Below are 22,846 nucleotides of genomic sequence, written 5' to 3'. Positions count from 1 at the left end.
AGTGTCTCAGCTCGCTGCTGCCGCTGCCAAGTCTGTTCAGGAGGTGCCGTGAGACCTGAACTACTGCTTTTACACACAGAGTTGAGGCTTGTGCTTTGCCATGTTGCTCCAAGTCGAATATTTGCTCAGTCTTGCTTGTGATTTATAGCTCAAGGACTGAGCAAACAGAAGGGGAAGGAGCCGAGTTCTAGTTTAGTTCTTGGGAGAAATGTTGGCCAAAGGAATGGAAGGTGAGGCAGAAGATGAGTGTCCCGTCCTGCTTGGAAGGCTGTAATTATTATTTAATGGCTGACTGCGCTCAGTTTGGTATCCAGAAGCTGCTGTCAGCATCAGGGACCAGGAATGCGGGAGGTACCAGCTTGCCCACAATTTGCGGTCTCAGAAACGCAAATTGTGCACCCTTTGCTGAAGACGTTGTGGGAGGGAAGGCCTGTTCCTCAGATTTCAAAGGTTATTAAGCAGTGGGGAGAAGTTTGTACTACTGCTGCTTCTCTTGTACTTCTGTTTCTGCTAGAAAACTTCTCTCTTTGCTGACATAATTTCTGGCATCTTTCCTGCAATCTAAATTTGGACATCAAAGAAAATGCATGTGTAACTTGTTTGTGCCGGTAACGACTGAAATAGTGAAATGCCTCCAGAGGTAGGCAGGGGCAGAGCTTGTTGAAAATTCAGAGCTCAGTTTATGTAAAGTTCTAATGCATAAATACTTAAAAATTACACATATATGTAGTTACAGGAATTAGGGACCTGAAACAAGGCTGCTGAGAGGTGGAGAGAGCTGCTGTAATGCAAGGGTAGATGGCACTGGTTCTTCAGCATGGGAAAGACACGGCGGGGAGAGAGCTGTAAAACTCAGCATTGTGTAGCAAAGGGGAATGGAGAATAGTTGGTCACTTTTTCATTGCAATATAAACTAAAGAAGCGTGCAGGAGGCAGCAGTGCGGGGCTAGATTCGTTTTCTAGTGCAAGACTATAGAGCTGAGAGTATTGATGGAGTCCAGAAGTGGGTTAGGCACAGTGATGGGGAACGTCATGCCATTAAACAAGCAGTTCAAATACCACCTACCAATTTAGGAACATGCCAGAGTGCTGGGAGGCCTTGCCAGAGGGTGAATCATTAATGTCATGGTTTTTAGCGTGTGACTCGTAAGTATTTTGTTCTGGAAGACGGTTGGGATCTTCTCCTCTCAAAAACCTGTATTTGCTAACAGAGAGGGGTTGAGGAAAAGAGACCTTTCTTGGATGAATGGGAGCCAGAGGGTGGGGATTGAGCAGGCAAGTGTTCTGGCTCTAAAACTTCTTTGTCTGTGCAGGCAGAGGTCCCGAGCAAGCCCGTAATCCGGCCGTACCGTCCCCCCACCGCTCAGGAGGTCTGTTACCAGAGGATCCAGCTGGCTCAGCAGCAGGCGGCACAGCTGGCTGTGGCCGTTCAAAAGGCCTCTCTTTCTTTGCCAGGAGAGAAGAAGAGGATTGCTCACGTGCCAAATGTAGCCCTGGCTGCAGCAGCCAAACAAAGTAAGCCAGCAGCGTTATTTGTGATCGCTATCCTGTCCTCCCCCCTGTTAAAAGACACTGCCTTCTATTTAATTTTCTCCCGACCAGATACGAAACTATCAGGAGATGGCATTGGCCATGACTGGAATCGTTGCTGATAATGACCAGTGGAAGGTCTTTCCCCTGAGAAATTCCATCCTGTTCTGAAAAGCAACAGACTAGACGTACAGCCCCGTTCCTCCATCTGTCTCACCCAGCTTCCCTCGCTTCAACCTGTTCTTTTTCTGTTTCTTCCTTGGAGCCTGTTTGCTCCTCATTCGCTCTTCCATTCAAGCCTTCAGAGGTGGCACGAACAGGAGGGAAGTACTAATTATTGCTCATTGGTATCCCTTTGTAGTTGGAAGGACTCAGAGCTGACGTGGTGGGTACTCAGTGCATTGTAGCTGACAGGGTTACCTCTTCACACTCTGCTGACTCAGTTACCCCAAAACAAACAGAAATGAAGCACGTTTCCTGGCAGAAGGTCCCTTCATCCTTGCCTGGAAGGTGGTAAAATTACCCAATTTGTATCCCTTTGGAGGCTTCCACTTGAAAAAATCACAGCTTGCAGCATGGGCCTTTTTACAGTAAGTTCATTCTGGCAACTTGAAGCCCACTGGTAGGATTTCTACCTAAAAATGTTTTCTGTTTCTTACAGGCCTCGTGAGTAGTAAGACGGCTGTTGCTGGCAGGAGCGTCACCCCTTCCAATGACTCTGAAGCACCCACCCTTTCTCTGAAGGCTTGCACCTTATCTGGGATGGCTTCAAAGACCACCAGTACCATCGTGCCGAAAAGGATAGCACATGTTCCCTCCTTACAGGTAAGAGATGTTTGAAATCTTTCTGGTTGTTCGCCGTTGAGGGTGGTATGTTTAACCGTGCTGCTCCAAACTTAGCACTCTCTGAAGAGCGGTGTTTGATTAGGTTGGTTAAATGGGTTTGTTTCTTCCTGTGGTTTTCCTCGACAGCGTTGTATAAAAAAATTAAACACTTGAGGGGTAGGAGCTTAAAAAGGTAGAAATACTGAAGTGCTGCTCTGATCTCTTTGAATATTGATCGCTTACGTTCAGTTTGAGTCTTCTGTTGTGCTGTCTGGCTAGGTGTGTCAGGGACTTGGAGCCTCTCGTGTTCGAAAGGCACGGCTGGATTAATGGCCTTGCTGGGCTTTGTGGGCCGTACTGACGAAGGTGGTTTTGCATAATGTCCCACGGTGACCTGTATAGTTAAAATGCGATCATTTAAACTTCGTGCTGCTGTTAATATTTGGGGGAAAATCTCTCTCTCTCTTTTTTTTTTTTTCTGGGATACTTGCCCAGCCTTTGGGTACTTTTGCTATGAGTTCCTTAGCAAAGAAGTCCCTCCTTTCCCCGTGAGCGCTGGGGAACAGGTCACTTGCTAAGACAATTCAGAAAGAGTTCCTCATGCAGCAGCGTGTGGACGGCGTAAGAAGCTGTTTGCTGGAGTGGATGGCAAGGAATGTGGTTAGTGCCAGGACTTGATTGAAGATATCTTGTGTCAAGATATGTCATAACATACTCTGATTATTTCTGTAGGGGTGAAAAGTCATTTTCTTCCTTTCCCACACAAAAAGCCACAATAGTAACGTATAACTTGAAGCTGATTAATACTAAAAGAAACAACTGAAAGGATAAAATATTTACCAGTGTTACAGAGGTGCTTAAGGGCATCATATTAGAAGTTGAGAAAATATCTATATGTAATGAAAAGGACTAAATCCCCTTGAACAGGGCATCAAAGTGGAAGTCTCCTGAGGAAAATGAATGCTCTTCCCATTGAGACAGGACCAGTTGCTCCCTTTGAATGTGCTCAGGTCTTCCATAGAGCTCTTTTTATTACAGATTGCAGCAGATGGTTTGGTTTATGGATATCTCTTGGGCAGGATGGAGAACGACTGACAAAAAAAATGGGTGCTTTAGAGGTGAATGTACAGTGTCTTCTCTGAAAAAGAGGCAAATTGTGTGATTTGGGGAGATAAACTGGTATTAAATAGAAAACTGCAGTGGTCGGTCATAACTCAGTCCAACATGTGTTTTTTATGCATGAAGAACATGTCGTTCAATTTAAGAGGGAAATCCTTTCAGGAGCATCATGGGTAGCATTAAAAAAAAGGAAGAAAAAACCCCAATGCAGTAAAGTTACAGGAATCCCCCAGAAAGTGTGATGATTTACTGGCTGCCAGCCTGGTAGGAGCAGGCCTCCCATTGTCTCTTTACAGCCAGAGCACTGAAAAGAAAACCATGTCTGTTGTGCACATAACTGGTGTCATGTGTTCACGTCTCCAATTCCAAGTGTGGTGCTTGGTACCATCCTAATCTTGAATCTCTTAATGTAAATATCATCTGCGTGGTCTGGAATGCTCGTATGTGTAAGTGTAGTGTTGTGCCTAAGGCCCCTGGGAGTCCTTGGCTGCTGGGTGAGTTGCATAATGAAACATGGTTGTTTTTTTGAAGTAGTTCAAATATGAAGGCGGCACAAAAGCTTCAAGTGGTGTTTTTAGTACCAAAAATGATACGTGTTATGTTTAGCTTTGGGCAGATTTTCAGAAAGGAAGTCATGCCACTATTAATAACACAGCAGGAAATGCGAGAGTCTCAAAGCAACATACTTCTTAAACCCTGAATAGCCTCTTTCTCTCTCTGTCTCATCTCTAGAGCGCCAGCTTACAGAGGCCTGTTATTCCCACAGAATTTGGTGCTAAAGTCCCAACAAACATTCGTCAAAGATATCTCAATCTCTTCATTGATGAGTGCCTGAAATTCTGCTCCTCCTCCCAGGAAGCGTTTGACAAGGTCTGTACTGGTGCTTGCTTCTTCTGAATAAAGTCTGCACTAGAGAATAATATGGCTGAGACCTTCCAAAATTGCAGCAAACCCAGAAAACTCTCTGATCCACGTACAATTCTGTAGAGGAGACTGACATTCAATAATTCCAGACTGGACAACAGGGAGTGTAGTTCAGTGAGGGTTTCCAGGGGGAATTCTCATCTTTCCCTGCATTCAGAAAGCAGGCGTGATCTTTTTAATAACTCCAGAAGAGAGACTTAGGGGAGTGTGTATTTTCCTTGGACAAAAGGGCCTTTTGCCTCTGGTACAGCAGCAAACACCTCCTGGAATCTAAGTGTTCAGCAGAGGTAGGTGTTTGAGGTAAATATAATTGGTAAAACTTGCTGCTGACGAACTGCAAGGCTTTTAGGGAGCCTTCTAGCAGTACGGAATAGTACAGTAGGATTTCCAGAAGCAAAGTTGAGAAAGTAATGCGTTTTGTTGGAAAACTTTGGACATTAATGTTACTTGGGTAAATATGGGACATTGTGGTGTGTTTTGTAACCAAAACAGATGCCACGAGGATTTCTTTTGTGGGATTTCACCTTCACAGCCCCCTAGAGAGAATGTTCCTGTTGCATCCAAGGAGTGACCGTTTGCTAAACTTCTTTTTTTGCCCGTTAAAATCTTGCACTGCCACCAAAGTGGGGAAAACAGCCTTTCCCAGGCTGTTCCAGAACTGCGTTGTTAATCTGTCAGGGAAGTTTTCACACAAAAATGCTTCTTCCAGCACTTTGTTTAAAATTCAGTTATTTTTTTTCTCTTACTCGCCTAAGCAGGCCCCAGAACCACTATATATTTGTGCCATGTTCCGCTCGATTCCTCGACAGGCAATTTTTTTTTTGCTATCATACTTGGATTCTGTATTTTAAGAGCCAAAGGTTTCTTTTCTCCAAAAGCAGTAGTGGAAAGAGAGTATGTAGTAATGAATTGCATTGTTTGCAGGCTCTGTCAGAAGAGAAGGTGGCTTATGAACGTAGCACCAGTCGCAACATCTACCTGAACGTGGCAGTGAACACCTTAAAGAAGCTCCGAAGCCTAGTGCCCAATTCCCCGTCCAGTACGAACAGTACGTACCACGCTTGTGGTTTAATAATCGGAGCCTTGCTTGGATTAGAAGCCACGGAGAGAAACTTGTTAAAAAGACAACCCCATTTCTCAGAAGCATTATGCTGAAAGGCAAACAACTCCAGTTAGCTTTTTATAGTCTGGCAAGCTTTAATGGGCCTTCGAGAGGCAAGTCCTGCAATGCTTTGTTGGCTGTCTGAACCTAAATGGAGATAATGCCACATAGATTTTTTTTTTTTTTTTTAGCACAAGTTCTTTAAAATGAAAAGCCCCGCTAATGGAGTAACTTTCACATGATGCCTTCAAAGTGATAGACTCGTCCATCACTGCAGAAATCTGTTACACACATTAAGCTTCAAGAGAGAAACGAAGAGGGTTAAGACATTTCATTATTGGCTCTCGAGAGGGTACATTAAACAATCAATTTGTGCTGTTCTTGTGAATTTTTTTTCCCTGGTCTCTTCCCTTTTCTCCCCTCTGTCTTCATTACCTTCATGGCCATTAGTCAGAGCAGCTGAACTTGGGAGGCTGGCCTTTAGGAGAGGGCTGCCAGTTAATGATTAGTAAAAAGCACCTATCTGCCATTATCTGATGTGCTGAGCATATTCTAGAGCCTCTGAAGCTCCTTTCTAAAAGAAGTTGAAAGATTCAACGTGGGAGTCTGGTCTGCAGGGACCTAACAACAAAGCTGCTCGCTGTGGGTGGGGGATGCCACCATGCAGCACCTGACTGGGTCGAGTTGCTTCTGTGCTTAGTCCTCTCTTGCTTTTGGTCAGTAGAAGGGCTTGCTCTGCGGAGTAAGCAGGTAGAGCTACCAGAGTTTCCAGGGGAACTGTAAAAATGTCCTTGCTGCCCTTAAAAAAAAATTGCTTTGGGCTGACAGTGCAAACAAGAAAGCTCCTCGTAGTGCTGGAATAAAAATGCCAGGCCACCACCTTACCCGTGCCAATTTCTGGAGCAGAGCAAGAATTCCAGAGGATAAATGCAGTCCTTTTTTGCCTGTATGTAGGCCCAAACTGTAGGACTGAAGTCACTTACTCGTACTCAGCTGGGTACCTGATCTCTGTCCTGTTTTGCTTCTTCCCTCTTCTCGCTGCAGAGACAAGTAACAAGAAAGTGGTGTCCCATGAAGCTGTGCTGGGAGGGAAGCTTGCTGCTAAGACAAGCTTTACTCTAAACCGCTCAGGGAGCTTGAGAGCAGAGGATTTAACAGGTAAGACCCTGCTCCTGCGAGGCTGTCACCTGTAAATGGTAGCTGGAGGTACAACGCTGTGACTGGGAGAGCAGGAGCTGGCTGGTGCATGAAGTGCTGTGAGTTCACTGATGTAATCTGCGTGGCTTTGATGTAGCATCAGTAACTGTCCAGAGCTGCCGCTCGTGTTGTGCGTGTTACTGACTTTTGGGCTTTTATTTCTGTCTGGATTTTATTTTAACTTTCTTGCCCTGAAGCAGGACTTTACAATGTGCCTGTCAGATTAGAAGGCAAAGTTACAAATATCTCCATCTGCTCTGCAGGGCTTATTTTCACGTTTACGAATGTCATAGGAAGGTCATATCGTAGCCAAAGGATTGTGCCACGAGCATTATTCATGTTGGCTCAAATCGGTTATGGGTATTTTGGTTGCCAAGAGATGTAGGCAGATTGTTGAGGAGATCAGAGAAGAGACAGGGAGGCCACGGAGCAGAAGGAATTGACATGGAGAAAGCTTAAAAGGGCCTCTGTAGCTCAGCTGAGCAACATCAAAGGGTCCACAGCAATATTGGAAGGGTTTCACGTAGCAGCAAAAGAAGAGATATTGAGCAGAGTGCAAGAAGTTATAATTATTCTGTGAAATGAAATGAGCAGCCTGAAATCAACAGCAGGAAGAAAGCTTCTGGTAATGAATTTTTTAGCAAGCTGTGGGTGGCCTTTGCGGGATATTCTTTGGGCTGTGTTACAAATTATCAGTTAAAGTATTTAAAACATTAAAAGTGGGAGAAGTCTCACGTTGGGAACAAAAAGGCCTGAAGATGAGCCCTTTGGAGGAATTCTGTTTCAGCTGGATTTTCCAGACTTAATGCTGATTGTTGAAGAGGTTAAAAATCAGTTTGTGCACCAATGACCAGATTTTAAAAAATACTGGCCAGACACCCATTTCCCTGTGAATCCTGAACAAAGGCAGTGGAAGCAAGTTCAAAATAGTGGGAGTCCCTGCCGGGAGGCTTGATAAAGCAAAAAACAGTAAGAGAAACAGCCCCTACTTAAGTGTTCTGGCTTCAGCACTGTCTTTGTGTGCAGGAGCTGCCTTGTACCGGCGACTAAAGGAGTATCTCATGACTGAGGAGCAGCTAAAGGAAAATGGTTACCCAATGCCTCACCCGGAGAAGCCCGGCCGTGCTGTCCTCTTCACTGCAGAGGAGAAGAAAACACTTGACTGTAAGCTCTGCTGGCTCTTTCATCCTGCTTGCAACTGCTCTTTATGCAAAAAAATGTTCTTGGTCGCAGCGTGGAGCCGTTTGCTTCGGTTGTGATGAGTCTCCTTGGCTGTGACCTCTGTCTCTGCAGGCCAGCCGGTTGCAGAGGAGAGGAAGGTGTCTGTAGAAGTCTGCTGCCTTTCTTGGATGAGTTTCTTCAGTTTGCCTGTCACAAGAATGTTATTTTTGACACAAGGTTTATAGTTTGTGGCGTGTGAGGCTGAGTGAGGTTTCTGATTGCTGCCAACGAATATGAATTGGTCAGGTTGGCTCCCTGGACAAGCTGCCTTCGGCCGCCCCCTGTGAGGGCACGTGGTTTGCACTTGCTCACTTAGCCCAAGTTCATTGCACTAACTTGAAGGCTGCCTGCTGCTGTTGCAAGGGAAATGGTTGGAGAGAGGCTCCTGTTCAGTATCTGATGGTGCTCCCCTCTTCCAGGGGAAGGTTTTTTCTGTGTCTCAGTGTGTATGAACTGCTGTTTTGGTGGGATATGGACCAACATTGGGCCAGGCTGGTTTTGCAGTGGGTCATGCCTTGCTGGTTTGGATTGCCCAGTTTTCTGCTTGTTCTCTTGACAGCGCTGGGCCAAGTAGTTCCCAAAAACTCTTTTAGCAGCTGGACAACATGATCCCCCCAGGTTTCCTCAGGACAAGGCGGAGTTCTCCTCTGAATTTTCTGAACTCCTGTAGCAGGATTTATGCTTCTCAAACGCTGATGAGAGCAGGCTGTGGTGCAGCAGGGATAAACCACGTACTTAGGATATATTTGGAGGTGCCTTGCCACACTCCTCTGAGCATCTCTTTGGAGAGACCTTGCTGAAGTGTGTGAAGTGCTCATCCATGTTAACACCTTGTGTCTACATTTGTCCTGTGGTTGCTGAAGCAACCTGTGCGAAAGCTCTCTTGCATTAACACTGTCAAGTACTGTATTTGTTAGAGCCCTTTTCTCCAGTTATCCAGCCAGCTCCTTTATACGATTCTGAGATCGTGTTCTTGATTCTGTTTCTGTAGTTTCCTGCAGACGTTGCAGGATCTTTGAATTTGTTCTTATTTAACTAAAGCTATTGCTAGTATGTTAATGCTGTGACCATGGTCAGTGGACAAAAAACGGTCTGGACTGGTGTTATGCAGAGCTGAGAATGTGCTTATCAGCTTAACTGCTCCCACTAGAACTCAGGGAATTGTGTGGAGATCAAGCAGCCTGACAATCAGCTCCTTTACTGGGGCTTTTTGCATCTCCCTTCTCGGAATTGGGGGCAGTACAAGCACAGATGACAGGAGGGAGAAGTCCGTAACTGCATGCTGTAAGCGTTCCTGGGTTTAGATGCTGGATAATCCTTACAGAAAAGCTGTGCCCAGGAAGAACTCTAATGTCATTTGGAAGTGACAAGGCACAGAACCCCTGGAAACCAGGCTTCGTTAGCTCTGATGTCCAAAGAATGACTTATTTATCCTGTTCCTTAAAATAACTCTGTTAGAGTACAATGTAATTTGCTGTGGATGAAGAAACAATGCAGCAAACGTTGATGTGAACTGTGTTGAAACGGATTTTGTGCACCAAAAATGCTAGGGAGCCTTATGTTTGCCTCTGAGAAGTTCTCGGGGGGCAAATGCTACAGGACTGCATTTTCAGAGGGATTGCTGTGTCTTTATGGGAGTTTAAAACAACATTTGGAATCCTTTTTAACAGGAAAAGTTGTTTCACCGGCGTTTGGGGCTTGTGAGTGGTTCTGATTTCCTTGTGCTTTGGCCAAGTTTAACAGGTGAAGGATTTCGAGTGACCTGACTCTTGTTTCTTTCTCTCTCTTAAAGCCTCCTGCAGGATTTGTTGTCGCTGTGGCACTGAGTACATGGTCTCAGCCTCTGGAAACTGCATTCGCAAAGAGGAGTGTGTCCATCACTGGGGAAGGCTACGCAAGCAGAGAGGTACATCTCCTCAAAGAGGGCTTAGACACATCCTAGCTGTGCTCTAACTCCGAACACAGAGTCTGCCTCGGGTTTGAGTTGCTGTGGAACATTTTGTGGCTTGTCACGCTGACAGGTTGTGACAGTTCCCAGTTTTGTCACTGGGTGGCCCTGCTGCTGCTGAAATAGCCTTGCAAAGAGCTGCTGGGAAGTAGTGGGATGGTCCTGAAAATGGGACAATGGGGCTGGAGCAGAGGTTGTTCATCTTTCAGTTTAAAAAAAAAAAGTAAAAGAAAAAACAAACCTTCCTGTGCCTTTTGAAAAAAAAAATCAGTCTTTTTAGGAGGCTGACTTGGGAACTCTAGATGTCTGTCACTGTCCAGGAGAGTTTACTGGTCTTGGTTGGATTCATTTGCAGCAAGACACTAACCTAGTTTGAGCTCTGCTGTGGTTTTCCATCAGAGTATCTAGGTGGCTTCTGGAGTTTGTCTGGCTGAGTAGGAGAGACTTAAAACACTTCAGATCACTGCGTGTGAATCCATACTTCTCTTTCCCCTTTGTCTGACACGTTATTGTTGCTGTGCTCATCCTGGGTATCTCTGCATGTGAGAGCTAAAGTTTAGGTCTCTCTGTTAACAGGACTCTTTGACTGTTATCTCTTGCTCTTTCAGTGCCGGGTGGATGGGAAACTCATTACAGCTGCTGCTCAGGAGCTGTGGGTTCACCAGGCTGCCAGGTTGCTAAAGTAAGTGATTGAGCAACACCTTTTTATTCTCACTGACATTTCTCCTCTGCTTACAGGGGTGATGGCTGTGTAATTGTTGCTTAAGCCTTTAGAAGAATGGTAATTTCATTTAGAAGAATGGTAATTTCATTTAGAAGAATGGTAATTTCCCCCCTTAAGGGGGGAAAATGAGTACTTCTTAAATATCTTTTTGCTCTGCAAAGGTAGGAAAAATCAGTGTTTTGCAGGAAGGAGGAGACTCAGCTGTCTGCAGTGAGGTGGTTTCATTTGTTGTAAGCAAATGCCACTGGATTAAGCTGCCCAGCAAAAGCTCATATACAGGCTTCTTTAGGGGAAACATTGAAGAAGTGAGAAATAAGGGATTTCTTTTTAAGGAACAGTCTCAGGGCCTTGACAACAGTGTGCCAAAACCCTTTTCCTATTTTTTTCCTTTCCCAGATGCCCGTGCTAAGGTAAATTTATCCTGTAGGCCAAATGTTTTCTTAGTTTTCTGTTTACTGTGTGCCCTTTGTTGTAGTAAGGGGAAGAACCTTCCCAAGGAGCATGTTGTAACTCATGAATAAACATTACTTCTCTTGAGGAGGAAGAGGGAGAAGGGATCACAGCACTAGAAAGCAGAATGAAAAACCTGCTCAGGAAGGGAGTTTTGGCCCTTTGATAGAGCTGAACATGCTTGGGACACCTTTGCACAGGTGCTTTGTTTTTTTTTCCTTAGGCAACAGGAGAGTTGGCTTCCCAGGCTGGCATCACTGGTCCTCTCGAACCACTGACTGAAGGGAGCAATCCATCTTTTGCCTCAGGTCTCTGGGGATGCTCCTCGTCACTGGTTTCAGTGGCATTTTTATATTTGGCAGCTGCCACGCAGGGGAGAGGAGCAAGATGCATAACCAAGTGAGAGAGGATGTAAAAGGGTCACATCCAGTGGAAGGGGATACTGGAACAGATCTGTTATGAGGCATCTTCTTGTCCCACTGTTTGAAAGACCTGGAGCCATACAGGACCAGCAAGGCTGGCTGTAGGTTCTGGAGAAGTGTGTGCCCGTCTTGTTGTGGCCAAAAGTTAGGAAGTGAATTCTGGGGCAAAATTCAAGGCTTGTTGAAATAGGAGGAATTGTCTGTATGAGCACCCTAAAAGCCTGCCCTGCGCAGGATTAGGCAGGCTGCTGCTTCTCCTATTTCTTTTTCATGTGAAATTAGGATCCCTTTTTAATCGGTGTGCCAAAAATCATCTGGCAGGGAAGGGGGGAGAAATTGATGGGGCTATAAAAACATGACTTCTCTGTACGGTTTTGCATGTCTGTTGTAGACCATAAAACCTCATGGCCTTTTAAGAAACATACAATCTCTCTAATAGCCTCTTACTCAATGAAGCATGCCGCCAGTGCTCCAGGGCTCAGGCATCCTTTCACATCTGCCTCCTGGTTGGTGTGCTGCTACAGATCACCATGTTCTGGCTTTCTTGGTTTTCTCATCCAAGTGAGCGAGTTTCACAGCATCCTTTGGTAGATTTAAGGTTGGAGTCTACAGCCTCCCCAGTATGCAATGAGATATTGGGGTGTTTGGGCTACTGGGGAGCCACAGCATCTTTCAGCTTTGAAAGAGGGCATTGAAAACAGCAAATAGAATCACAGAATCACAGACTGGTTTGGGTTGGAAGGGACCTTACAGACCATCCAGTTCCAACCCCCCTGCCACGGGCAGGGACACCTTCCACCAGACCAGGTTGTTCCCAGCCCCGTCCAGCCTGGCCTTGAACACTGCCAGGGAGGGGGCAGCCACAGCTTCTCTGGGCAACCTGGGCCAGGGTCTCACCACCCTCACAGTCAACAATTTCTCCCTAATATTTCATCTCAATCTCCCCTCTTTCAGTTTAAACCCGTACCCCCTCGTCCCATCACTCCATGCCCTTGTCAAAAGCCCCTCTCCAGCTTTCCTGTAGCCCCTTCAGGTACTGGAAGGTGCTAGAAGGTCTCCCCGGAGCCTTCTCTTCTCCAGGCTGAACAGCCCCAACTCTCCCAGCCTGTCTCCAGAGCAGAGGGGCTCCAGCCCTCTGAGCATCTTCGTGGCCTCCTCTGGACTCGCTCCAACAGCTCCGTGTCCTTCTTCTGTTGGTGCCCCCAGAGCTGGATGCAGCACTGCAGGGGGGGTCTCAGGAGAGCGGAGCAGAGGGGCAGAATCCCCTCCCTCGCCCTGCTGGCCACGCTGCTGGGGATGCAGCCCAGGACACGGTTGGCTTTCTGGGCTGCCAGCACACGTTGCCGGCTCATGGTGAGCTTCTCGTCACCCATCACCCCAAGTCCTTCTCCTCAGGGCTGCTCTCAACCCATTCTCCGCCCAGCCTGGATTTGTGCTTGGGATTGCCCCGACCCACGTGCAGGACCTTGCACTTGGCCTTGTTGAACTTCATGCGGTTTGCACAGACCCACCTCTCCAGCCTGTCCAGGTCCCTCTGGATGGCAAATATTTGTAATCAGAAACTGTTCTAAGTAACTAGATCCGTAGCTGGTTAGAAAAGCACGTCTGTCTTTTCCTTCCACATAAATTTGCGATGTGCCTGTCTGGTTATGCTGCAGTGAGCCAGCGTGGCAGGAGATGGCAGGATGGAGCTGTGCTCCTACCTACCGCTCCCCAGGAGCGAAGGAATCTGGAGCTGCTGTTCTTTGTGATAACTGAGTCTGCTGCTTTCTCTGGTCTGAAAAACAGAAGCGACTTTTCTGCCCTCTTCTCAGCAAGGAAGAATTGGACAGTTGCAGAACATCAACTAGTGTAGGAAAACACCTAATTTATTTTTTTTTATTTTCCTTCGCCGCCCAGTTATATTATATTACAGAGGGAGGGAAGGGATCAAGCTCTAAGGGAGAGACATGTTTGCCATCTGTTGGCCTGGTTATCTGCTCTACCCATTTCTTTAGCAAAACGGTTAGATTCATGGGATGCAAAATGGACAACTGTGGCCTCTTGCTCCTGGGAAGCAACAAACCATGCGGTCTTTAAGCAAGTGCTGGCTTTGGATACAGGGAGAGATTGGACTCAGTGTTGGCCCAGCTGCCTTGTTAACTTCAAACGATGCAGTTCTCGGTACTCTGGCTGCACCTGCAGTAATAACCTGTGCAGGAAAATATGCAAATCCTTGCTTTGCTTATCCCTCTGCTGCAGGGTTTCAGCTTTACAAGTGCCTCAGTTCCTCATCTCTCCATCCTTTCTATCCTGAGACGAACAAGTACAGTTTGATTCCTTGTAGGGTTGAGGTCTGTGAGAAGCATGATGAAGGAGGCTGCACACAGGCTGCTGTGATTGTGTGCAAGTACGTTAAGATTTAGGGATAGACAAAACTTAAAACAAACCAAAAAACCCCACTGGGGAATAAGGGAGAGAGAGCGTCATCTCTGGGTGTGTGCAGAAGTTTAATTTGACCTAAAATCATGTTAGTGGGCACAAGAGCAGTCACAACATCTGCCGTGCCCTCAATTACGTGTTCCTGCTTCCCCAGTGGTGCAGGTAACTGGATCAACTCCCCCTGCAAAGAAGGCTTTTGGGCTGACCACGTCGGGTGGGATCAGTGGCTGTGGAGAGTGGGAGTGCCTGTTGCAACAGCGTCTTAGTCTTGCATTGGCTTAAGCCACTTGTGAAATCGCTCCCTGGGTTTTCCTGCTAGCTCGGGGAGCTCTTCTGTGCTGGATCTTGTTGACCCTAAAGCTTTAGCTGGGGATAATGAAGAGTGGTTGGAAATACTCTCCGTTTAGTGCCTCGAGGGCTGGTAGGCAGTAGCTCCTGTTTGTCTGCGAACTGTCTGATTTTTGGAATACAGGGGCTTTTATTTCACAGAATCACAGACTGGTTTGGGTTAGAAGGGACCTCAAAGACCATCTAGTCCCAACCCCCCAGCCACGGGCAGGGACACCTTCCACCAGCCCAGGTTGCTCCAAGCCCCATCCAACCTGGCCTTGAACACTGCCAGGGAGGGGGCAGCCACAGCTTCTCTGGGCAACCTGGGCCAGGGTCTCACCACCCTCACAGCAAAGAATTTCTTCCTAATATCTCATCTCAATCTCCCCTCTTTCAGTTTAAAACCGTTCCCCCTTGTCCTGTCCCTCCATGCCCTTGTCAAAAGTCCCCCTCCCACAACGTGTATGCACACATTGCCATTTTCAGGTGCCTCATTACATCAGTGTGTGGATTTTGGCTGAGACAGAGTTAATTTTCTTCATGGTAGCTGGTGTGGGGCTGTGTTTTGGATTGGTGCTAAGGACAGTGTTGATAACACAGAGATGTTTTCATTACTGCTGAGCCATGCTTGCACAGAGCCAAGGCCGCCTCTGCTCCTCACACCACCCCACCAGCGAGCAGGCTGGGGGTGCACAAGGCGTTGGGAGGGGACACAGCTGGGACAGCTGACCCCAGCTGGCCAAAGGGATATCCCACACCATGAGACATCACGCTCAGCGTATAAAGCTGGGGGAAGAAGAAAGGAAGCAGGGGACGTTGGGAGTGATGGCGTTTGCCTTCCCAAGTAGCCGTTACGTGGGATGGAGCCCTGCTTTCCTGGAGATGGCTGAACACCTGCCTGCCAGTGGGGAGTGGTGAATGAATTCCTTGTTTTGCTTTACCTGTTAAACTGTCTTTATCTCAACCCACGAGTTTTCTCACTTTTCCGATTCTCTCCCCCATCCCACCGGGGTGGAGTGAGCGAGCGGCTGTGTGGGGTGCAGTTGCTGGGGTTAAGCCACGACAACCAGTTTCTCCTGCTGTCCGTGGGCTGTGATACAGCTGATGTTAATGCTCGACCAGGGATGTCTGGGATTGGAATCCTGGCATGTCTCAGCCACAAGCTAAACCAGGAACCAGCAGCTGGAGTTAGCTCAGTGTAAGAACCTCAGTGTGACCCCGTCTGAGTAATTCTACTCTACATTGAATGTTGAAAGCTACTTGTCCCTAGGTGTGGGATGTGTTGTGCCTATGTGAGCTGTCAATGTGATGCCACTAGCCCTGGTCTGGCTTGGAAGCAGGGTTGCACATGGTAAACTTCTCAAACCGACTGGTAGGCAAAACTTATTCCTCATTAAACTTTGAAAATGATAAAAAAAATTAATTTTGTTTAAGTGGGAGGTTCTGTTGAAGTGGACTTTTTGGATTCTTGTTCCTACCATCAACATTTTTCCCTTTTTTTTTCTTTCTTTCTTTAAGCAACATGTCCACGACGGGCGAAAGGAGAGCCTTGATGGCTTTGTGAAGACTTTTGAGAAGTTACCTACGACTGATGGCTACCCTGGAATCTACGCGTTAGACTGTGAAATGGTGGGTCCCTGATGACAGGGGCAATGCACAAGCAGCATAAAGCTTTTTGAGGAAGGGTGTGACACAAGTGGCTAAAGGAAAGCTCTATTTCCTTACCATCTTCTTTCCTTTCTGCTGTGGACTCTAATTCATATTGGTCCTGTACATTTAAATTAGCTCTTATTAATAAGTTTTAGCAATGTGTGCTTCATTTGGGGGCTACGTGCACCTTTGAAAGGCTGTAGCTAACTGGCCAATATTGAGCAGTCTTTGCTGGCCGGCCTTGCTACAGGAGTTGTGCTGCATTTTGGGAGCTGCAGCACTTTGGTGAGCGGCTCCATTGGTACGTGCTGTGGTTGGCATGCACTTGTCTTCATGTCTGCTCTGTTGCTTGCAGTGCTACACTAAGCAAGGACTGGAGCTGACAAGAGTAACCGTGATCAACTCTGACCTGAAAGTGGTATACGACACCTTCGTCAAACCAGACACCAAGGTGGTGGACTATAACACCCGGTAAGGATGGGCTTCCTTGGGTCAGAGGTTGTGTGCTCAGAACCAGGAATTAGGGGGAATGGCTGGGAGCCCTCGTTAACTCCGTTGACCACCACTTCCTAATGGCTGAGACGCTTGGGCCTTGAGGTGTTCCTTTAGTGAGGGAAGCCCTCCTATCTGCTCTTGCTCTGCAGATTCTCAGGTGTGACAAAAGAAGACCTGGAGAACACTAGTATCACCCTGCGGGATGTCCAAGCCGTCCTACTGAACATGTTCAGTGCAGATACCATATTGATAGGGCACAGCTTGGAAAGCGATTTATTTGCACTAAAGGTAACTCGCATGTCTTGCGTTTACATCTCCCCCTGGTTCTTCCCCACCCTGGTGTGTGTTATATGTCTCCTTTAAATTTAGGAACTGTTTTTTTTTCCCAAGAACCAGGAGGACACAGTAGATCTGTCTTGTCTCTGAGCCAGTGGGAAACTGTCTGTGGTGGAAGAGCAAGAGTGTGGGTCATGTGTGTCACTCATGGTGTCAGCCCAGCTTTTAGTGACTGATGCTCCTAGGGTGACAGACCTATCTAGAGGTGACTGGGGAGGGTGAATAGAGCAGGACTGATCTCGAATTGTTTGCCTTTCACCCCTGCCATATAGTCAGGAATCCTCTGTTGGTGTCAGCATCCTTTGACTGGCTTGAAGATGTGCTCAGCCAGGGTCAGGGCCTGAACAAGGGAGGCTCTGGGGTCCCCTGTGCTCTCTGGATGTCCACAGTAACTATTTTAGAAACAGGGCAAGCCTCTGCGTTGTCTCTGCCACTGAAGATAATTCTCATGTTTCTCTCACCTCATGTTAAGGTGTCTGTTTTCTCTGAGTGATGTTCTCGGCCTGTTTTGCTGTGATTTGTGGTGTTACTTTGATCAAGCCATTTTGACCTTTCATCTGTCTCGTTTCCTGCCTGGCCCTCGTCAGTCAACCATCTTGGCTGTCCTCTCCCCTTGCACTCTGAACATAGATCCCCAGGGGCTTGTCCAGGGTCACCAAGAAAGCGTGTGGTAGGCAGGAGCTGAGTCTTCAGTCTGTGCTCACACGCCAGAACTTCCTCCAGCCATTCTTTATCCACGCAGCTTCTTTGATGAAGAGCCTGTGGCTGCCAACTCACGGCGATGGGTTGGAAGCAGGAGGTTTTAATGCTTGCAAAGCGCTTTACCTCTCCGTGGCACCCTTTATCCCAGCCTCTCAGAGAGTTCATCATCATCATAAAAAAATTATTTACAATTTTATCAGCACAGGATGACTGCGTTGGCCTCTTAGAGGCATGATTTTCTCTCAGCATCGCAGACACTGCCAAGAGAACGAACCCCAGAGCAATATAGCAGAGCGTGACAGGCGGTGGCACGTCAAGTCATAATATCTGAAGGCTGTGGCAGTAAAGTCGACATCTCGCTAATGGCCATGGCAAGCTCCAAATGGTTGATGGCATTTCAATTTTTATTTAAAGCTATATTATCCTGTTTCCTCAGTCTTCCTGATCTACATAAGTAATTATCATTGTGCCTGGGTGGGTGCCAAACTTGACTGCAGTCTAAGAGAGATTATCCATAATGTTGGCAGTTTTATACGCCGAAGAGCGTAGCAGGTTGTTTCTGTTAAAGTGCAGCTGTTCTCAGGCGTTTACGGAGCTGGGCTACGGAACTATTAATGACGAAGTTACGGATCGTCACACAACATTAGCTCGTGCCTAGGAAGAGTCGAGGCAGATGAGGAGACTGGATTATCAGGGTCCTGCCTGAGTCCTCCCATGTCGAGACTTGCAGAGCTGTCTTTGGTCAGGCGTACAGGGTTATCTCTCAGACCTTGCGTTTTACTCCTGTACTCGAGGTGGGGGACTGCCTTCATCCACGTTCCTTCAGCTCTCGCTGAACATGTGTTCTTGGCAACAGAGGATTAATCTTGTCTTAGCCTGAGAGTAAGAAATCAGTAGTTTAAAAAAGCCAGGTTACCCTATGTGAGATGGGGCCTTTTGGGCTCCTTGGTGCAGGGCAGGTAGGATGTTGACCTGTTCAGCATCTTCAGTTCCTCCAGCGTGATGACACTTCATACCTAGAGGACAGCAAACCTCTTGCCTTTCCTGTGTGCCCAGGCACTTTGACCCGGACATGGGACTGGCCAGGGCCTCCCTTCTATCCACTGTGTAGTTCCTCATACCCAGAAGTACAAGATCTCCTTGTCCCATCTCATCCTCGCTAAGCACGTGCTGGTTAAAAACTTCCTGTTGACTCATTGCTGACAGACTGGAGGTTTCAGGTCGGTTTGCACCTTGAAGGCGAGGCCTTTTCTGTAGAAACAGTGTGATGTCCAATGGGTTAGGTACAGCTTTGGCTTGCACATCCTTCCCGCTTCAGTTCACATCTTGAGAAGCAGTTGAAAGGCTGTTACAAGCTTTGGTTCCTCGGCTTAGTTTTTTGTTGTGAAAGACCCTCTCTGAGGTGTGCCACCTTCTCCAGGCCACAGTATTAAGGATTGACCTGTCCTGTCATTTGAGTTATCCAAACTGAAATCAGCCCTGAATTCCTGCTGCTCTGAGTGTGCAGCCAGGCCAGGCTTTGAGGGCAGGTGTGTTGGCTGGCAGAGCACTGGGAAGCCTGTGTGCACGTGCCCTTCACGGGGGAGTCATCTTTGATTCAGCCAGAGCCTCTTGCAGGACTGGTTGGGTTGGAGCTTGGCGACAGCGTTACGCAGAGGGGCTGACCAGAAGATTGCTTTAGGGTAGTTAATCCTAAGGAGTGTCTGTCCCTGTGGGAGAGGGAAAATAAGCATGTTTCTTCCCTGCTCCCTCCCTCCAGCTGATCCACGGCACAGTGGTGGACACCGCCATCGTCTTTCCCCACCGGCTGGGTTTGCCTTACAAACGGGCTCTCCGGACGCTGATGGCAGACTACCTCAAGCGCATCATCCAGGACAACGGTGAGACCAAGGAGGAGTGAGGGTCTCCTGTCCCATCCCACCTGGATGTGGGCTCCTGCCTTCCTCTGCTCTCCCCAAGCCCCATCCTCTTGCTCCTAACCTTTTTTTTTCCCTGCGTAGTGTCTGGTAGTAGCTGCGAATGGGCCAGCGTATGAAGTCTCTGGACAGACAGTTTCAGTTTGCACCCTGTTCTCAGGGCCAGCAGCACTTGCTTCTGCCCTCTCTGTGCTAAGTGGGGACCAGAGAAGTGGTGTGAGGAGGTCAGAGGTGGCTCTGTCAAGGCTCTGTCATGCCCTCCCTTCTCTCTTTGGCAAACTGAGATTGACCTTTCAGTTTGAAGCACGGCATGTTCCTTTCTGTCTTCCTTGAGCCCATTGTAAACATGGTGCTGGGGACATTGAGGCCACTCTGACCTGCTTACGCCATAGCCCGAGGGCCTACAGACTAGCAGGACTTCAGCCCTTAATTTAAACAAGGGAACGGTGTCAGGCTTAAGTCCAGCAAAAAATACGTTTAGTGGAAATTCTTCTACTTTAAATCCATGACTGTGGTTCGTGGTGATCACAGATGCTGCTGTGGCAGAGGGCAGTGAGCAGCTGGGCCAGCAGCGTCAGGCAGGACCTCGTCCTCCTCTGTGCTTTGTGCTGTGAGCTGAGGTGCTGACTGCCGTCCTTGTCTTTCTGTCCCCAGTGGAAGGGCACGACTCCAGCGAGGATGCCAGAGCTTGCATGGAGCTGATGGTCTGGAAGATCAAAGAAGACGCTAAAGTGAAACGATGACTTGCGCTTTCTCTCTCTCCTCTTCCTCCTCCACCTCTTTGAAGCAGTGCAATAAATGCTCAGAGTAACACTGTCCACCTGTACGCAGCAGCATGCTACCCCAGATCCCCGTGCACTCGCAGGTACCTGTGGGACTCAAGGACTGCTGCTGGCGCAGCTGAACGGCACCAGCTCACCGCTTGCAGGTCCCTGCGTCCAGGTAGCGGCTCTCAGATCCTCTTGACTCCACCTGAGGGATATTCTGTGGTACCACAATTGCCTTGGAGGCATGACAAGGTGGTTTTGAGTAGCTCAAGCAGAGAGAACTTGGTTCCTAGGAGAAGCTTTTAGAGGTAGGTTGGATACGTGCAGAAGGATCTTTCTGGTTCAGTTAAAGGTAGATGCTTTTCTTTTTTTTTTTTTTTCAAATGTAACTTAAATTGCCTCTGTACTCCAGAGCTGGGAGATTCCTGCAGTGTTTGGAGATGGGGGGGGAAATGGAAGAAAGTTGGGCAGGAAGCTGTAAAGTAAGTGGATTGTGTAGCTGGTGTGTGAACCGAGGTGAGAGCCGAGGACTGAGCCTTCTGGGGGGAGATCCTAGTGCAGACCCGCTGTGGAGGAGAAAGCCAGAGCTGTGAGAGAGGGAGGCTGTGGGGAGCAGCAGGTCGGAGAGGAATGAGGTGGGTCAGCGGAGTTACCGCCTGCTGCGACCCAGGTGACCTCTCCAGTCAGGGCTGGCACCCTGGTCCTGCAATTGCTGCAAAAGGCAGAAGCCACAAGTGTCAGACCTTGCCCAGACCTCAGGGAGCCGTGTGTGGAGTAGTGAGGCAAGGGCCAGCGGGGCTGGGACAAACTGGGCTCCCGGAGCCGAGCAGCAACTTGCAGCCTTGCAGGGAGGAGCTGTGTTGGGGAGGACAGCGGTAAGAGCAGGCATGTGGATTAGGACAAGCTGTCCTGACCCCGACCCTGAGCTTCCGGAGTGTCCAGCGAGCTTGTATGTAGGGATCAAGGTTTTTGGGGGTACCTGGGTGCGGCTGAGATTGCATCTGATGGTGGCCCTTAGCAGTCTGCAGGCCTCCCCACCAGTCTGTCCCTGATAGGAGGGACTTGATGCGGGCAAGAGCAAAAGCAATAGTTACAAACGATTCTTTTAAACTAGTTTACATGTTGGGTGTCTTAAGAAGAGCAAAAGACCCAGTTACTGTTTGTCTGACCCCCTGCACGGCTGTCAGGAGCGTGTCTGTGTGGCACTTGGAGCGGCTGGGGCAGGAGTGCAGGCAGAGCGGACGGCTCTGCTGGGCTCTCTCTGCTGAGGCTCTGCCCAGGCTCTGCCGGGCTCTCTCTGCCCAGGCTCTGTTGCTGTGGTGGGCACAGAGCTGATGGAAACGCTCCCTCAGAGATGAGGTCTTTTAGCTGAGCTCCAGGCAGCAGCTCAGCCCCGTTACTAGGCCAGCGATGGCCTCGCCCCTCCCAGGCAGGACTGGCATCGCGTCCCAGCGGGCTGCTGTGGTGACCCTGGCACGGGCTGGCTGTGTTGCTCTGGTGAGCAGGGCAGGGGAGCTGCTGGTTTCGGTTTCTGCTGGAGCTGGGTGCAGCTCGCTCCTTTGTACCCCCGCTGGTGGCGGTGGGCTCCGAGCTGTGTGTCCCCCGGCATGTCCTGCTGACCTGTCCCCCCCTCCGTGGCCATGGGGAGGAGCGCGGGGCTGGGCTGTGTGCCACGGGCAGGGGTGTCCTGCTCGGGCCCCTCTGCGTGGGCCGGAGGGTGCTGGTATGCGCGTGAGCCCTGTCCCGCTGCTGTCCTCGGAGGCGAGGATGTGGCTTCCAGCGCCTGACCTGTCCCAGCCTCTCCTGAAGCCACCAGACTTCAGGGGGGACTGTAAAGGCTCCTGTTCTTGCTGAGCCCTTCTGTGTTTCCTCGGGCAGGCAGTGCCACGGGCTCCCAGCCTGTTCATTACCCCAAATTTTCAGGCTCTCCTGCAGCCGTCGCAGCCACCTCCTTCCCTGCCACGGGGCTTCCACGTGAAGCACCCTCGGGACACCTTGTCTTGTCCCCCCTCTCCCATGGCCTGCAGGGAACGATGCTGTTCTGTTCCTGCCCAGGTTGTGGGAGAGACGGAGAGAAAGTTCAGTGCTTCCTAACCAGGAAGGTTTGTTCCCGCTTCTGCCTCTTCCCTTTGTTTATCCCCTCGTTTATCTTCACCCCTGGTTGGAGTACCTGGAGCAGCCCCCCAACCTACCCTGCAGCCATGGTAGATGTCAAAGCCAGCTCGTGCCTCGAGGTTCCTTCCCCCAGTACAGGCCATCCCAGCTCCCCAGCCCTCTCCTGGAAGAGCCAGCACGTTTCCAACACGGACCCGGGTGTGCTGGTGTCCTGCTGGGGTTGCTCCGCTTGATCCCACCGCCTGGGGCTGGGGGAAGGCAGAGCATCGCTGCAGGGCACCTTCCTCCAGGCGTGAGTCCTGCCCACCCAGGGCACCTCGGGCATTTCCCCTTCTTTTCCCCACGGTTCAGCTGAGACCACTTAAAATGAGGTTTTTGGAGTGAGGGGGGCGTGTGTGTGGGAGGGTCTTGTGGGATGTTAGTGGGAAAGGAAACCACTTCCACCCACGGCGTGGGTCAGAGCGAGCGTCAGACCCTCCGGGCTGCCGTTGCCTCCACCCCCAGGCACCGTAACGCTGTAAACCCAGAGGTTTGTGGTTGGTAAGAGGATTTTTGGCTTGTACATAACTATTGTAACCTGTAACTTTTTGTAATTGTTTTTAATAAAAGGGTGTTGACTAGACGCATGCTCCCGAGTCCGGGTCTGCTCTGC

General features: G+C 48.9%; 1 protein-coding gene across 2 annotated transcripts in view; it reads left to right on the top strand.

The window, feature by feature from the left end:
- REXO1 (RNA exonuclease 1 homolog) overlaps window positions 1–22,820 on the top strand; it is a 43,979-nt gene extending 21,159 nt beyond the window's left edge. For both annotated transcript variants that reach the window (XM_068420667.1, XM_068420666.1), the window contains exons 4-16: window positions 1,314–1,515; window positions 2,192–2,355; window positions 4,207–4,344; window positions 5,323–5,446; window positions 6,545–6,658; window positions 7,724–7,861; window positions 9,711–9,824; window positions 10,475–10,548; window positions 15,732–15,842; window positions 16,219–16,334; window positions 16,508–16,646; window positions 19,156–19,276; window positions 19,967–22,820. In XM_068420667.1, coding sequence (XP_068276768.1) covers window positions 1,314–1,515; window positions 2,192–2,355; window positions 4,207–4,344; window positions 5,323–5,446; window positions 6,545–6,658; window positions 7,724–7,861; window positions 9,711–9,824; window positions 10,475–10,548; window positions 15,732–15,842; window positions 16,219–16,334; window positions 16,508–16,646; window positions 19,156–19,276; window positions 19,967–20,055 — 1,644 coding nt within the window. In that variant the 3' untranslated portion in view covers window positions 20,056–22,820. The remainder of the gene's footprint in view (window positions 1–1,313; window positions 1,516–2,191; window positions 2,356–4,206; window positions 4,345–5,322; window positions 5,447–6,544; window positions 6,659–7,723; window positions 7,862–9,710; window positions 9,825–10,474; window positions 10,549–15,731; window positions 15,843–16,218; window positions 16,335–16,507; window positions 16,647–19,155; window positions 19,277–19,966) is intronic.
- Window positions 22,821–22,846: the final 26 nt, after the last annotated feature.

Source organism: Nyctibius grandis, chromosome 31 (assembly GCF_013368605.1).
Source record: "Nyctibius grandis isolate bNycGra1 chromosome 31, bNycGra1.pri, whole genome shotgun sequence".
Classification (NCBI taxonomy): Eukaryota; Metazoa; Chordata; class Aves; order Nyctibiiformes; family Nyctibiidae; genus Nyctibius; species Nyctibius grandis.
Note: the sequence above shows the minus strand (reverse complement) of the source record. Positions and strands in the feature narration are given on the sequence as shown.